The sequence below is a fragment of the Salvelinus sp. IW2-2015 genome, linkage group LG19 (assembly GCF_002910315.2).
Source record: "Salvelinus sp. IW2-2015 linkage group LG19, ASM291031v2, whole genome shotgun sequence".
Classification (NCBI taxonomy): Eukaryota; Metazoa; Chordata; class Actinopteri; order Salmoniformes; family Salmonidae; genus Salvelinus; species Salvelinus sp. IW2-2015.
This window is the reverse complement of record NC_036859.1, coordinates 15,914,657-15,932,718: the sequence shown is the minus strand read 5'-3', so window position 1 is coordinate 15,932,718 and position 18,062 is coordinate 15,914,657. Positions and strand designations below refer to the sequence as shown.

Genomic DNA, 18,062 nt, shown 5'->3' with positions numbered 1-18,062 from the left:
GTGAAATATATATATWTTTTTTTAATCAGATGGATTGTTTCCTATTTGGATTGCTTATTTGATTAGTTATTTGCACACAAAAAACTTTTCAGGAAGTTTTTTCAGAAAATATCAGAGTGGAAGTTAAAGCAATCCCTCCAATCCCTCACTTAGGCAACTCAGAGGGGGTGTGACTTTGCAGTGGATGGCTGTATATATTGAGACGTTTAGTCCAAAGTGGCTTCATGTGTATGAAATGCAGAGTTAAATTCAAGACAATACGCACCAAGACCCTTCTGATATCATCACCATGGAGACATGTTTTCGCAGACTTTGGATGACAGTTGTTCTGGCATCGATTATGCGGAGATCAGTCGCGGTAGGGCCGGTTATCCGGTGCGAACCATGTGATGCTGGAGCCCGGCTCCTGTGCAAGCCGTTGCCCAAGGACTGCGCGGAGAGAGTTCGCGAACCGGGCTGCGGGTGCTGCATGACTTGCGCGCTGGCCTTTGGAAAGCCGTGCGGAGTGTACACCGGGAGATGTGGCACCGGGATGACATGCCAGCACCAGCCCGGCGAGACGAAACCTCTCCAAGCTCTGCTGGAAGGACGAGGACAGTGTGCAAACGCGACCATTAAAAGACCTGTTGCCACTTTAATCAATGAGAGACAAGGTAAATGCCAAGATGATGACGCAGTTTGGAAAGTTTTTTAAGAATGCTTTGCCAACTGATTATTACATTATTATGATGATGTGAGCTGTAAAAAGATCGATACTTTTTTTTGTTTGTCATCTGAAACATCTGGATGTAAGGCAGCCTAAAGTATAATTTATCACCTTGAGCTATCCGGTAGGATTACGCCAGTCTGCGCGAAATATGTCCAATATTTACACAATTGGATTGACAAACAATTATACTGTGTAACCCATTATCTGGCTGATATTGATGTTTGACCTTGTAATTTAACTGTATCACTGCTGTTTAGGCTATTATAATTGTCACTTTGTGGAATTGTAAAACTGTGACACTGTGATACAAGGGTTTCATGGAGATTATTGATGGGATGAGTCTTATTTGACAGATGTCAATATTTATTTCAACCATCTATATTGTGGTTTCTAATTGTAAATCAAAACTGCTTTTCAATTTTGTAATCTTTAAAGGATATCTGACCATCAAACTCTCCTCTCTACCCTCCTTTCTTCATCAGTAATTAATGTGCAACTACACTGAACAAAAATATAAATGCAACATGTGAAGTTTTGGTCCCATGTTTCATGAGTTGAAATAAAAGATCCCAGAAATGTTCCATATTCACAAAAAGCGTATCTCTCTCAAATTTTGTGCACAAATTTGTTACATCCCTGTTAGTGAGCATGTCTCCTTTGCCAAGATAATCCATCTACCTAAAAGGCCACTCTAAAATGTGCAGTTTTATCACACACCACAATGCCACAGATGTCTCAAGTTTTGAGGAAGCGTGCAAGTGGTATGCTGGCTATAGGAATGTCCACCAGAGCTGTTGCCAGATAATTGAATGTTCATTTCTCTACCATAAGCCGCCTCCCCGTGATGGTGGTGGGATTATGGTATGGGCAGGCATAAGCTACGGACAACAAACACAATTGCATTTTATCGATGGCAATTTGAATGCACATAAATACTGTCACGAGGTCCTGAGGCCCATTGTGAGGTCGTTTAAATGTTTTATATATATATTATCTTAAGGTTTTTGTGAACTACAAATGCATATCTGTATTCCCAGTCATGTTTAATCCATAGATTAGGGCCTAATGAATTTATTTCAATTGACTGATTTCCTGTATTATTAGCTTGGATGAACATCAAGGGATTGTCAAAAAAACATCTGAACCAGCACATCTAGACCATTCACATGATTCTTGTGATCCACCCACACAATCCATTAGAATTATTATATATGAATCATTTACTGTATTTAAAAAAAAAAAATTCTTAAGGACTCTTGGAATACGAGCCCTTGGTGGGCTAAACAAAATACAAACATTTTAATAAAAATTGATTAAGTATTGGGAATGCTTCCAAATGTGCCACAACATAAACTCACAAACAAAATAATCCCTCCCTCTCTGTTTTTGGCAGAAAATGATGGTGGTATTCAGGAGGAGGAGCYTAACACCACCGCCCCAGTGCTCCAAGCCTCCTTCAGCACCAGCAGACCTCCTGTAGGCTTCCCCAGAATCCCCCATCACCCCCCTCTCCTCCACCCCGTCAAGGCAGAGGTCATCCGCAGGGAGCAGCTGAAGAGGGCCCAGAGTTACAAGATGGAGGAAGTCCCTGGAGCTCTCAGCACAGACCAACAMAACTTCTCCCTGGAATCCAAGCAGGACCCAGAGTATGTAAGTGCCAGGTCCACTGTTTTCCTTTCTAGGAACAGTCTGTTAGGGAATGTTCTCCTCCTCTTCCTTCTTTGCTCTGTGTTTTTCTCCCCCTTTCTCATCCTTTCTCCCTCTTTCTTCCCCCTTTCCTCAGTGTTTTGGTGTTTTTCTCCATCCGTCTGCAGGTGATGAAATGTTCTGGTTATGGTTGCTGACTGCTGGCGGTGGCGCATTGGTGGTGACGGGAGATTGGCGTGGCGCAAATTTGGACATGGTAGCTCTGCCTCTGCAGCTGACTTCGGGTCAGGCTGTTTCGCCGCAAGGCGTCCGCGTGCCGCCCAGGGGCACAGAGGGGAGCATTGGCGGGCTGSAGGGGAGCGCCGAGCCTCAAAACAAGCTGATGATGGATTGGGCCTCTGCGTGTGCCTGTTTGGACCCTCCCTCCTCTTTCTATTTTTGATACTGCCTTTGACCCGGCGGCAGGAAAACAAGTGCAGCACGAGGAATGAGCTTTGCTTTGCCTTGCTTTGATCGGTGACTGGAGCTGGACTTGAGGACAAGACCTGTCGGCTCCTTTCTAGGACCTCTTTGATTGCGCGGTTATCCCCTGGCCTATCCCTTTGTGTAAAGTATTAGAGTTTTTAAGCGGCTTACAGCAAAGCGTAAGCCCTCACAAGGTGGTCAGATGAATTCATTTCCTATTAGTTGCCTCTTTTTTCTTATCCCTAGTACCACCAGTGTTTGCGTACTACTGAAGGGTAGTGCTGTAGGCTACAGATGGAGCTTGGTGTTGCCTTATACCAATGATAGCATCCCTGTCTATGTTCCTAGAGCATTTTGATTGAATTACAGTACCAAGTAAGCACACTGTTGGGGTTMGTGTTAGCACACTGTTTGAATTGGATAGAGTAATGCCATTAGATAACTACTTTTGTTATTTTATTAGGGTGCCCATTAGCTGTTGCAAAAACAGCAGCTACTCTTCCTGGGGTCCACACAAAACATGAGACATGACATAATACAGAAGATTCATAGAAAACAGCTCAAGGACAGAACTACATAAATGTATTTTTTTACAAAAGGCACAAGTAGCCTACATATCAATACATACACACAAACTATCTAGGMCAAATAGGTGAGAGGCATTGTGCCGTGAGGTGTTGCTTTATCTGTTTTCTGAAACCAGGTTTGCTGTTCACTTGAGCAATATGAGATGGAACGGAGTTACATGCAGTAATGGCTCTATAATTATCTGACATAATGACATAATGATCTGAGCTGTAGTGGGCAGAGTGCTTTGGAAGGAGTAATATGGGTCATTATAGTCTGTGCTTGTGTCGTCTTGTGTGTTTAGGGTCCCTGTCGTAGAGAGATGGAGAGTATCCTCAATGGACTGAAGATCACAGACATCCTCAACCCCAGAGGCTTCCGCATCCCAAACTGTGACAAGAAGGGCTTCTACAAGAAAAAACAGGTATGGAAATCATACAAACACAGTGTAGGAAAAACTATGCAATTTTATGAGTCAGCCACCCCAGGCTACTTCGCATTACTGAATATGTCACAATCATGCTTTCACCAAGGAAGACCAGCCCAGATTCCAGACCCACCTATTTGAACAGTGTTACAAAGGCCAGGACAATAACCCCCATTAGAACATTGTAACTACTATAATTTCTAATTATCTTGCCACTTAGTCTTTCTTCATCAATGAAYACTCCAAAATCAGTGACTGACTCATCATGCATACAATATTCATATCTGGAGTGGATCCATTCCTCTAGCGCTGCTGCAGTCATCTTTCACTAGTTATTAGAGCCTCATCACTGCTCAGCCACACCAGTTGGGGTATACCATAGAGACAGACGGTTGGCGCTGTAGACCTGGAACCACAGACCCCTAAACCACAGCAAGCGCCCTGCACGGCTCGAAAGACAGCCATTTAACGTGAACCCTCCCAGGGAGACAGACGTCAAGGTGGCCGCCGGCACCCGCCACTACCCGTCGCTCGCTCCCCATAATTGTCAGACTTTTGAAAAAGCAGTGCAGAAAATAGAAGCTTCAGCCATTTCCCACATTTGCGTGGTCCTGGTCCACCCACAATCTGTTTATAATAAATGAGTGTCCCTTCATTCATATGGAGGCACTTAGTCCACTAGCGCCATCATGGCATCCACCAAAAGCAAAGCAACATTTATATTACACACCACGGCACTGATTCTCATACCTAAAGAACGTGCCTCCATTTGACAGTCATCTCGTAACCAGCTTTACCAAAATGCCAGGCTGATTGTCTTTGTATATTTAAAATGTACGTATGGGTATCCTCAGAGATGGCAGGCAGGGAGGGAGTGGCAGACATTCCCGTGAGTCTCTGACCCAACATTTCTTATTAACTTTAAATGTATACATAGTTTGAAGGATTAAGTCACTTATTTTTGAACTTATTTTGTGCATAATGTTGCTGCTACCGTCTCTTATGATGGAAAATAACTTCTGGACATCAGAACAGCGATTACTCACCTTGAACTGGAAGAAGCTTTTTCCTCTAACGAGTCCGACGTGAAGGATATACTGCTCTCCCGGGAACAGACCCAAATCCCGTCATTTGCATGAAGAAAAGATGGAGAAAAAGGGGGGGGCGGCGGTTGGGCTGTCTTCTGAGAATTCGTAGGCGAGCAAGTAATCTCCCACTCCCATTCGTTCTATTGGCCAACGTGCAATCATTGGAAATAAAATCAATAACCTAGGATCAAGATTTTTCTACCAACGAGACATTAAAAACTGTAATATCTTATGTTTCCCCAAGTCGTGGCTGAACGGCAGAACAGAGAAGCTACGTCTGGTAAGACGAGTGTCTATTTGTCAATAATAGCTGGTGGGCAATGTCTAATATTAAAGAAGTCTCGAGGTATTGCTCACCTGAGGTAGAGCACCTCATGATAAGCTGTAGACCACACTATCTACCAAGAGAGTTCTCATCTATATTATTCGTAGCCGTTTATTTACCAACACAATCCGATGCTGAAGCTAAGACTGCACTCAACCAACTCTATAAGGCCATAAGTAAACAAGAAAATGCTCATCCAGAAGCYGCGCTCCTAGTGGCCGGGGATTTTAATGCAGGGAAACTTAAATCCGTTTTACCTKATTTCTACCAGCATGTCACATGTGCAACCAGAGGGAAAAAACTCTAGACCACCTTTACTCCACACACAGAGATGCATACAAAGCTCTGCCCCGCCCTCCATTTGGAAAATCTGACCATAATTCTATCCTCTTGATTCCTGCTTACAAGCAAAAACTAAAGCAGAAAGTAACAGTGACTCGCTCAATACGGAAGTGGTAAGATGACGCAGATGCTACGCTACAGCACTGTTTTGCTAGCACAGACTGCAATATGTTCCGGGATTCATCTAATGGCATTGAAGAGTATACCACCTCAGTCATCGGCTTCATCAATAAGTGCATCGACAACGTTGTCCCCACAGTGACTGTACGTACATATCCCAAACAGAAGCCAAGGATTACAGGCAATATTCGCTTGGAGCTAAAGGCTAGAGCTGCCGCTTTCAAGGAGCGGGACACTAATCCGGACGCTTATAAGAAATCCCGCTCTGCCCTTAGACGAACCACCAAACAAGCAAAGTGTCAATACAGGATTAAGATTGAATCCTACTACACTGGCTCTGACGCTCATCGGATGTGGCAAGGCTTGAAAACCATTACGGACTACAAAGGGAAACCCAAACGCGAGCTGCCCAGTATCGCGAGCCTACCAGATGAGCTAAATGCCTTTTATGCTCGCTTCGAGGCACGCAACACTGAAGCATGCACAAGAGCACCAGCTGTTCTGAACAACTGTGTGATAGCGCTCTCGGTAGCCGATGTGAGCAAGACCTTTAAACAGGTCAACATTCACAAAGACGCGGGGCCAGACGAATTACCAGGATGTGTTCTAAAAGCATGCATGGACCAACTGGCAAGTGTCTTCACTGACATTTTCAACCTCTCCCTGATCTAGTCTGTAATACCTACATGTTTCAAGCAGAACACCATAGTCCCTGTGCCCAAGGAAGCGAAGGTAACCTGCCTAAATGATTACCGCCCCGTTGCACTCACATCGGTAGCCATGAAGTGCTTTGAAAGGCTGGTCCTGGCTCACATCAACAGTATCCTCCTGGAAACCCTAGACCCACTCCAATTCGCATACCGCCCCAACAGATCCACAGATGACGCAATCACAGTCGCACGACACACTGCCCTTTCCCACCTGTACAAAAGGAACACCAGAATGCTGTTCATTGACTACAGCTCAGTGCTCAACACCATAGAGCCCATGAAGCTCATCACTGGGGCGGCAAGTAGCCTAGTGGTCAGCGTTGGACTATTAACTGAAAGGTTGCAAGATCGAATCCCCGAGCTGACAAGGTCATTCTGTCATTCTGCCCCTGAGCAAGGCAGTTAACCCACTGTTCCTAGGCCGTCATTGAAAATAAGAATTTGTTCTTAACGTACTAGCCTAGTTAAATAAAGGTAAAAATAATATAAATTTAAAAAATCACTAAGCTAAGGATCCTGGGACTAAACACCTCCCTCTGCAACTGGATCCTGGACTTCCTGATTGGCCACCCCCGGGTGGTAAGGGTAGGTCTGCCATGCTGATCCTCAACACTGGGGCCCCTCAGAGGTGTGTACTTAGTCCCCTCCTGTACTCCCTGTTCACCCACGCTGCGTGGACAAACACGACTCCAACACCATAATTAAGTTTGCTGACGACAGCCTATAGGGAGGAGGTCAAAGATCTGGCAGTGTGGTGCCAGGGCAACAACTTCTCCCTCAATGTGAGCAAGAGAAAGGAGCTGATTGTGGACTACAGGAAAAGGCGGGCCGAACAGGCCCCCATTAACATCGACGGGGCTGTAATGGAGCTGGTTGAGAGTTTCAAGTTCCTTGGTGTCCACATCACCAATAAACTATCATGGTCCAAACACACCAAGACAGTCGTGAAGAGGGAACGACAGCACCTTTTCCCCCTCAGGAGACTGAAAAGATTTGGCATGGGTCCCCAGATCCTCAAAAAGTTCTACAGCTGCACCATCGAGTYTATCCTGACCGGTTGCATCACCGCCTGGTATGGCAACTACTTGGCATATGACCGTAACGCGCAACGGAGGGTACTGCATATGGCCCAGTACATCACTGAGGAGAAGCCTCCTGCCATCCAAGACCTATATAATAGGCCAAGTCATAGACTGTTTTCTCTGCTACCGCACGACAAGCGGTACCGGAGCGCAAGTCTAAGACCAAAAGGCTCCTTAACTGCTTCTACCCCCACGCCATATGACTGATGAACAATTAATCAAATGGTCACCGGACTATTTAGATAGAACCCCCGCCCCTCCTCCATTTGTTTTGTACTCTGCTGCTACTTATTTATCGCTATTTATTATCTATGTATAGTCACTTCACCCCTGCCTACATGTACAAATTACCTTGACTAACCTGTATCCCTGCAAATTGACTCGGTACCGGTACCCCCTGTATATAGCCTCYTTATTGTTATTTTATTGTCTTACTTTATATTATTTTTTGCTTAGTTTATTTGGTAAATATTTTCTTAACTCTTCTTGAACTGCACTGTTGTTTAAGGGCTTGTAAGTAAGCATTTCACGGTAAGGTCTACACTTGTTGTATTCGGCACATGTGACAAATAAAGTTGGATTTGAGTTTACGAGTTTACTTGCAGCCTTTGAAGTTAGATGACGGAAATGGCAAAGTGATTATGATTAAAGCAGCTTTTAAATGCATTTTTTGTCTGGCTTTTGTCTTCTTTTTATTACTTTTATTAGATTCCAAGCTACTGTTTAGTGGAGTCATTCTTTGACTCCAAGTCCATCTTTTGAATTACTCTGCCTCGAAAATGTATGTATTTTTTACCTTTATTTAACTAGGCAAGTCAGTTAAGAACAAATTCTTATTTTCAATGATGGCCTAGGAACAGTGGGTTAACTGCCTTGTTCAGGGGCAGAACGACAGATTTTTACCTTTTTACCTTGGGATTCTATCTTGCAACCTTTCGGTTACTAGTCTGCTCTAAACGTTCTAAACACTAGGCTACCTGCCGCCCCGTAGTCCCCATAAAAAATATGACCGCACCTCTCAGCATGTGGAGTTGACTAAAATGATATTACTTGATGGTTTGTATAGATTAAATTATCATAAAACATAATGTGTTAAGATATGGGAAATTAAATGATAATGGGGGTCAATATTAGGGTTAAGATACAGTAGATATGATAGTCATTCTTTGACTGAACAGTCCAATACATACATTTTACTGTACCCTATCACTGTTACAGGGTTGAGATTATCTTATGGTCTCTGGGGTCAGATACCAAGACAAATTTAATATCAAGCAGAAAAAGGGTTGACTTCCATTCTGATCTACTCTTTTACAGAGTGATGCCGTTTGTTCTCCTGCCTTTCAAATGAATTCCTGCATGTTTTACTAGAGAGGACTCTGACCTTCAGTAAAAATTGGCAGTAAAATAACAGCACTTGAGTTGCTCCAGAGACTCTATAAGTCATGTGTAGTACCCATAATTTGGAGCTGTGGGGTATAATCAGCAACAGATGATTTGTACTGGCCACCGGCTCACTGAAAATAGATCTTGGGTCTCAGTTGTTCACAAACGGGCCTAAGCAAATATTTGACCAGGTTTCTGTTTACCTTAAAGCTCTCTATATGTGTGTGGAACTGGAGGTAGACCGTAAAAGCAGCTGGAAATACCACCAGCATGCGTCCCATGGCCAAGTCTCCTCCGCTCCTCAGCACAAAATGGACGTTAATGTCCTTAACCATTTATTGTCCCACTTCCTTGCGTCCTTTTTTATTGCCATTGTGCTAGATCAATGGTTCCCAAACTTTTTATAGTCCATTACTCCTTCAAACATTCAACCTCCAACTGCGTACCCCTTCTAGCACCTGGGTCAGCGTACTCTCAAATGTTGTTTTTTTGCCATCATTGTAAGCCTGCCACACACACACTATACAAAACATGTATTAAACATAAGAATGAGTGTGAGTTTTTGTCACAACCCGGCTCGTGGGAAGTGACAAAGAGCTATTATAGGACCAGGGCACAAATAATAATATAATAATAATCAATAATTTTGCTCTTTATTTAACCATCMTACATATAAAACCTTATTTGTTAAATGAAAGTTGTGAATAACTCACCACAGGTTAATGAGAAGGGTGTGCTTGAAAGGATGCTCATAACTCTGCAATGTTGGGTTGTATTGGAGAGAGTCTCAGTCTTAAATCATTTTCCACACACAYTCTGTGCCTGTATTTAGTTTTCATGCTAGTGAGGGCCGAGAATCCACTCTCACATAGGTATGTGGTTGCAAAGGCCATCAGTCTTAACAGCTTGATTTGCCAAGGCAGAATACTCTGAGCGCAGGCCAATCCAGAAATCTGTCAGTGGCTTCTGATTAAATTTAATTTTCACAGAACCGCTTGTTGCAATTTCGATGAGGCTCTCTTGTACAAATATCGGTAAATGTACTGGAGGCAGTGCATGAAAGGGATAATGAATCCAGTTGTTTGTGTCATCCGTTTCAGGAAAGTACCTGCGTAATTGCGCACCCAACTCACTCAGGTGCTTCGCTATATCACATTTGACATTGTCCGTAAGCTTGAGTTTATTTGCACACAAGAAATCATACCATGATGGAAAGATCTGTGTGTTTTCCTTGTTAACACAGACAGAGAAGAGCTCCAACTTCTTAATCCTAACCTCAATTTTGTCCCGCACATTGAATATAGTTGCGGAGAGTCCCTGTAATCCTAGATTCAGATAATTCAGGCGAGAAAAAACATCACCCAGATAGGATAGTCGTGTGAGAAACACATCATCATGCAAGCAGTCAGACAAGTGAAAATTATGGTCAATAATGAAAACTTTAAGCTTGTCTCTCAATAAAAAAAAACATGTCAATACTTTGCCCCTTGATAACCAGCGCATTTCTGTATGTTGTAAAAGCGTTACATGGTCGCTGCCCATATCATTGCATAGTGCAGAAAATACACGAGAGTTCAGGGACCTTGCTTTAACAAAGTTAACCATTTTCACTGTCGTGTCAAAAACGTATTTTAAGCTGTCAGGCATTCCCTTGGCAGCAAGAGCCTCTTGTGGATGCTGCAATGTACCCAAGTGGCATCAAGAGCAACTGCTTGCACGCGCGTTACCACTCCACTATGTCTCCCTCTCATGGCTTTTGCGCCATCAGTACAGATACCGACACATCTTGACCACCAAAGTCCATTTGATGTCACAAAGCTGTCCATTCTTTAAAATATCCTCTCCTGTTGTCCTGGTTTCCAGTGGATTGCAGAAGAGGATGTCTTCCTTAATTGACCCCCCATAAACGTAACGGACATATACCAGGAGCTGTGCCAGGCCCGCCACGTCTGTTGACTCATCCAGCTGTAATGCATAGAATTAATTGGCTTGTATGCGAAGCATAAAACATCTCCTGCCATGTCACTGATGTGTCGTGAAACAGTGTTGTTTGACGAAGGTATTGTCTGTCTAGTTCTTTTTGCCTTTTCCCCCAGCATTATCCCAGCCATATCCGCAAAAGCAGGAAGAATTAATTCCTCCACAATAGTATGGGGCTTGCCTATCCTAGCCACTCGGTAGCTCACCATATAAGACGCTTCTAGATCCTTCTTATTAATGGTATCTGTTGCTTTTATACATGTCTTACTCAAAAGTTGTCTTAATTCTCACTCAAAAACTCCCGTGGCTTATTTTCAAATTGGCATGTTTTGTTTCTAAATGTCTGCACAAGAGTGAAGGTTTCATCGAGTTGTGAGAGTACTTTTGCACATATAACACTGTGGCTGAGGAAAGGCACTACTCACAATATAAGTGAACCCCAAATAAATGTAGTTCTCATTATATTTGCACATCTTCGATGGTCCAATGTCCCTGTCTGATGTTCAGTGCTTTCCCGGGTAAGGGGGCAGTAGATCTTCACAACTGTCAGTGTCCATGCTAGCTGGGCTAACAACAAATGTAGAATTACTGATGCTAGCATTGGATGTGCTCATGGAAGCAGAAAAACTTGTGTTGTTGTCAGGTGCAGGTGTAGTACTGCTGGTAGTAGCAGTACTACCAGTAGAGCTTGTATGTGTCTCGATGGACGCGGGCCTTACTAAATGGACTGTTTGAAAATGTGAAGATTCTTTGGTATTTAAAAAAAAATAAAAAATTTAAATGGGAATAACATTTTTATTTGGCGTACCCCCGACGCCAAATAAAATTGGGACATTGGGAATACCTGGAGATGATCTCCGGTGTCTATCTAATAGTCTAAATCTTTTTCTAATATGTTCTTTCCCTGTATGTCTCTCTTTCTCACACAGTGCCGTCCATCCAAGGGCAGAAAGCGAGGGTTTTGCTGGTGTGTCGATAAGTATGGGCAGCCATTGCCAGGTTTCAACGGGAAGGAGAGAGGAGACGCTCTGTGCTACAACTCAGAGAGCCAATAAGACAAGAGCAGCGAGAAAGAGCCAGAGAGAGAGAGAGAGAGAGAGAGAGGGTGAGAGAAAGAAAAAGGACCCATGAATACACAGAGAAACTGAGGATATCGGGATTCAAAAGATTCCAAAATGGCTGGGCCTGGACATTTGTTGACTAGCATTGATGACTCTTTGGCCCATGGGACCTTATGGAGGGCAGAGCAGGGGGAATGGCTTGAGAAGAAGACAGGACTCATCCAATCACACTCCTTGTGTCCAGCAAACTCCCTCCTATGCTATGTGCTGCTCCTATGTACTGTAAACAGTGTGTGGATGGATTCTCCATAGACTGAAAGGGCAGACCAGACTTGGTATATGTAACTCTAAGGACACATGAGATGTAATCATTCATTCCATAGCACAGGGCTAGCTTTGATGATTACAGACTTGACGACAGAGGATCATATACAGTGCTCGTCTCGACCCTCAACGAGAGGCGTACACCAACGCACAGCTAGGTGGCACTATACTCATGTGTGTGCGTGTTTGTATGGCTGCATGGTATGATTATATTTGTATGTGTGTGGTTCTGTATATTTGATATGTTACTGTATGTATTTGTTTAAGTGTGTGTGTTTGTATGTGTCTGTGTGTACAATACAAGAGTGTCTCTGTCTATCTGTGTAACCGTATGCTATGGGGTGCTGATGTGCGACCACCCTGTGGCACAGTACAATGTCATAAAATGCTTTCCCACTTTGTGCCGGAGGGTACACAACTCAGATTTTAGTCCATTCAGTATCTCTCTTGTGGGATCACTGTCGTCTCCTCAGGACCCTTTAAGGGAGTTGACTATAAAGCTTGGATGTTGTTCTCATCTTTCCTTTGCAACTCATATACACTGTGTACCAAACTTTAGGAATAGCTGCTCGTTCCATGGTGTGGACTGACCAGGTGAAAGCTATGATCCGTTATTGATGTTACTTGTTAAATCCACTTACATCAGTGTAGATGAAGGGGAGGAGATGGGTTAAAGAAGGATTTTTTAGTCTGGTGACAATTGAGACAAATAAAATAAAATTGTATTAGTCACATGCGCCGAATACAGCAGTGAAATGCTTACTTACGACCCCTAACCAACAATACAGTTTAAAAGAAATAAAAGTAACAAGTAATAAAAGAGCAGCAGTAAAATAGCGATAGTGACACTATATACAGTGGGGTACCGGTACAGTATCTATGTGCGGGGGGGACTGGTTTAGGTGAGGCAATATGTACATGTACGTAGAGTTATTAAAGTGACTATGCATAGATTATAACAACAGAGAGTAGCAGCAGTGTAAAAGGGGGGGAAATGCAAATAGTCTGGGTGTCCATTTTATTAGATATTCAGGAGTCTCATGGCTAGGGGGTAGAACCTGTTTAGAAGCCTCTTTGACCATTTTTAGGACCTTCCTCTGACACCGCCTGGTATAGAGGTCCTGAATGGCAGGAAGCTTGGCCCCAGTGATGTGCAGGGCCATACGCACTACCCTCTGTAGAGCCTTGCGGTTGGAGGCCGAGCAGTTGCCATACCAGGCAGTGATTCAACCAGTCAGGATGCTCTCGATGGTGCAGCTGTAGAACCTTTTGAGGATCTGAGTACCCATGCCGAATCTTTTCAGTCTCCTGAGGGGGAATAGGTTTTGTCGTGCCCTCTTCACGTCTGTTTTGGGTGGCTTGGACCATGTTACTTTATTGGTGATGTGGACACCAAGGAACTTGAAGCTCTGAACCTGCTCCACTACAGCCCAGTCCATGAGAATGGGGGCGTGTTTGGCCCGCCTTTCCTGTAGTCCACGATCAGCTCCTTTGTCTTGGCTACGTTGAGGGATAGGTTGTTATTCTGGCACCACACGGCCAGGTCTCTGACCTCTCCCTATAGGCTGTCTCGTCATTGTCTGTGATCAGGCCTACCACTGTTGTGTCATCTGCAAACTTAATGATGGTGTTGGAGTCGTGCCTGGCCATGCAGTCATGAGTGAACAGGGAGTACAGGAGGGGACTGAGCACGCATTGAGGATAAGCATGGCGGATGTGTTGTTACCTACCCTTATCACCTGGGCGGCCCGTCAGGAAGACCAGGATCCAGTTGCAGAGGGTGGTGTTTAGTCCCAGGGTCCATAGCTTATTGATGAGCTTTGGGGGCACTATGGTGTTGAACGCTGAGCTGTAGTCAAATGAATAGCATTCTCACACAGGTGTTCCTTTTGTCCAGGTGGGAAAGGTTATTGTGGAGTCCAATAGAGATCATCTGTGAATCTGTTAGGGCAGTTTGCAAATTGGAGTGGGTCTAGGGTTTCTAGATAATGGTGTTGATTTGAGCCATGACCAGCCTTTCAAAGCACTTCATGGCTACAGATGTGAGTGCTACGGGTTGGCAATCATTTAGGCAGGTTACCTTCGTTTTCTTGGGCACAAGGACTATGGTGGTCTGCTTAAAACATGTTGGTATTACAGACTCAGACAGGGAGAGGTTGAAAATGTCAGTGAAGACACTTGCCTTATGAATGTTGACCTGTTTAAAGMTCTTACTCACATTTGCTGCGGAGAGCGTGCTCACACAGTCTTCCGGAACAGCTGGTATTCTCATGCATGTTTAGTGTTATTTGCCTCGAAGTGAGCGTAGAAGTAGTTTAGCCCGTCTGGTAGGCTGTGTCACTGGGCAGTTCTCGGCTGTGCCTCCCTTTGTAGTCTGTAATGGTTTGCAAGCCCTGCCACATCCGACAAGTGTCAGAGCCGGTGTAGTACGATTCGTTCTTAGTCCTGTATTGACGCTTTGCCTGTTTGATGGTTCGTCGGAGGGGATAGCGGGATTTCTTAAAAGCTTCCAGGTTAGAGTCCCGCTCCTTGAAAATGGCAGCTTTAGTCTTTAGCTCAGTGTGGATGTTGCCTGTAATCCAAGACTTCTGGTTGTGGTATGTACGGTCAGTCACTGTGGGGACGACGGTCACTGTGGGGACGATGTCATCGATGCACTTATTGATGAAGCCAATGATTGATGTGGTGTACTCCTCAATGACATCGGAGGAATCCCAGAACATATTCCAGTCTGTACTAGAAAAACAGTCATGTKGCTTTGCATCTGCTTCATCTGATCACTTTTTTATAGATCGAGTCACTGGTGCTTCCTGCTTGAATTTTTGCTTGTAAACAGGAATAAGGAGTATAGAATTATGTTCAGATTTGCCAAATGGAGGGTGATGGAGAGCTTTGTATGTGTCTCTGTGTGTGGAGTAAAGGTGGTCCAGAGTATGTTTCCCTCTGGTTGCACATTTAACATGCTGATAGAAATTTGGTAAGACGGATTTAGGTTTCCCTGCATTAAATTTCCTGTTTGCTTATGGCGAAATACATCTCATGTGGTGCGGTCTTAGTGCCAGCATCAGTCTGTGGTGGTATGTAGACAGCTACYAAAAATACAGTTGAAAACTCTCTAGGTAGATAATGGGGTCTACAGCTTATCATAAGATACTCTACCACAGGCGAGCAATACCTCGAGACTTCCTTAGATATCGTGCAGCAGCTGTTATTTACAAAAATTCATAGTCCGCCGCCCCTTGTCTTACCAGACGCCGCTGTTCTATCCTGTCGATACAGCGTATAGCCATGATAATGTCGGCGTTCAGCCATGACTCCGTGAAGCATAAGATATTACAGTTTTGAATGTCCCGTTGGTAGTTTAATTTTCCGCATAGGTCGCCAATTTTATTTTCTAAAGATTGCACATTTTCTAGCAGAATGGAAGGAAGTGGGGGTTTATTCGATCGCCCACGAATTCTCAGAAGGCAGCCTGCTCTCTGGCCCCTTTTTCTCCACCTTCTCTTCACGCAAATGACGGGGATCTGGGTCTGTTCCCGGGAAAGCAGTATATCATTCACATCGGGCTTGTCGGACTCGTTTAAAGGAAAAAAAGATTCTGCCAGTCCGTTGGAGTAATCGCAGTTCTGATGCTCAGAGGGGATTTTTGGTCATAAGAGACGGTAGCAGCAACATTATGTACAAAATGAGTAAAAKAWWTTMTTACAAACAATGCAAAGAAATGAACAAAAACACAATTGGTTAGGAATACGTAAAACGTCAGCCTTGTTGTCCGGCGCCATCTTGTCAATGCCAACCCTCTTGCCACATGGGTTGTGTATGTGTTCATTCAGAGGATGAATGGGCAAGACAAAATATTTAAGTGCCTTTGAACGGGGTATGGTAGTAGGTGCCAGGCGCACCGTTTTGAATGGGAGTTTCATGCTCAACAGTTTCCTTGTGTATCAAGAATTGTCTACCAGCCAAAGGACATCCAGCTGACTTATCACAGCTGTGGGAAGCATTGGAGACAACAGGGGCCAGCATCCCTGTGGAAAACTTTCGACACCTTGTCGAGTCCATGCCCTGATGAATTGAGGTTGTTCTGAGGACAAAGGGTGGTGCAACTCAATATTAGGAAGGTATTCCTAATGTTTAGTACACTATCTAAGTACATTCCCTACACATCTACCAGTGGAACATATTTCTGTTGGATTTCAATGTCCAGAGAGAGGGGAGGGACATTCTCCACAGTCAATGGTGTGGTCGTTCTTCCTCCTCTTTGTCAGTTTGCATAAGCTGGTTACTGGGATAAAGTCTTTCATGACTGTGTGCGTGTGTATTTGTGTGCGTGTGTGTGCCCACATGTTTTTGAGCCTGTTCTTCTGTTTTTAAGAGATACATTTTCACCATTTAGTTGTGTCTAGGTTCAAGGCCAATATGCTGTATACAAATAAATGCATTAAAGCTGACGCCAGCTTCTATTGCTATGTGATTTATATTTGTGTGTTGTCTGAATTTCTAAATGTCCATGATTGTTATTAATGAAGCTGAGATTCTGAATAGTTTTTTTTACAAATTAACTTGATGATAACCCTCAATTTTGCCACTAGAGATTCTGTTGAGGGTGAATCTTTGTTAGAGGAAGTTGGAGATATTAGCATGTTGCTAGCTCTGGAAGTGTTTTGGGTTCAAACAAGGGATCTGTCCAAAATGTTACCCTATTCAGTATGCAGTGTTCCACTATTGACCAGGTCTATAGTAGCACACTATAGATAATATGGTACTATTCTAGACTCAGGATCTTGAACACTATCTTGTAAGTTTTTATAATAATTTGTTGAGAAAGAACTGTTCTCCTTGCCTTGGGGTTAAAGCCAGGGTATATAAGGACCTCTGGTATATGGCAGAGTGATTTTGTACATTTCCTCACTTCAAATAAATACTTAATTTTATGAAGTTATTGGCATTGTTGTCTTCATTCAACTCTCTCCACATTTGCCGTATCCTTACTTGTCCTATGTTACCGAAACATGTACACAATAACCATTGAGGTTAACATGTTTAATGAAAGCACAGAATTACAACAGAGTAACTAACATAGCAAAAAAAAGATTGCAGTTTTGAAACTGACGTAAAAGTGCAGTAACTGCAGACGGCTGTGGTATTTTGGACGAAGTAATTGCAGAATGACTGCAGTGTACTGCACTTTAACTGCAGTTACACTGCAAACTTACTGCAATTCTTTTTCATAAGGGAGGCTATACATGATTTGTAAAAAAGCAAACAAAAATTATTAGCAGCATGTCTCGTGACATAAACTCAGCAAAAAAAGAAACATCTCTTTTTCAGGAACCTGTCTTTCAAAGATAATTCGTAAAAATCAAAATACTTCATTCATCTTCATTGTAAAGGGTTTAAACACTGTTTCCCATGCTTGTTCAACGAACCATAAACAGTTCATGAACATGCACCTGTGGAACCGTCGTTAAGACACTAACAGCTTACAGACGGTAGGCAATTAAGGTCACAGTTATGAAAACATAGGACACTAATGAGGCCTTTCTACTGACTCTGATAAACACCAAAACAAAGATGCCCAGGGTCCCTGCTCATCTGCGTAGGTGTGCCTTAGGCATGCTGCAAGGAGGCATGAGGACTGCAGATGTGGCCAGGGCAATAAATTGCAATGTCTGTACTGTGAGACGCCTAAGACAGCGCTACAGGGAGACAGGACGGAGAGCTGATTGTCCTCACAGTGGCAGACCACATGTAACAACACCTGCACAGGATTGGTACATCCGAACAGCACACCTGCGGGACAGGTACAGGATGGTAACAACAACTACA

The 18,062-nt window shown here is 43.6% G+C and overlaps 1 protein-coding gene across 1 annotated transcript; it reads left to right on the top strand.

Moving 5' to 3' along the window:
• Nucleotides 1-217: 217 nt before the first annotated feature.
• On the top strand, nt 218-17,171 carry LOC111979022 (insulin-like growth factor-binding protein 3). Its single transcript, XM_024009303.3, has 4 exons — nt 218-653; nt 2,103-2,359; nt 3,693-3,812; nt 11,778-17,171. Exons 1-4 carry the CDS (start codon nt 290-292, stop codon nt 11,901-11,903), a joined length of 867 nt encoding a protein of 288 aa, XP_023865071.1. The 5' UTR covers nt 218-289; the 3' UTR covers nt 11,904-17,171.
• The last annotated feature ends 891 nt before the right edge of the window (nt 17,172-18,062 follow it).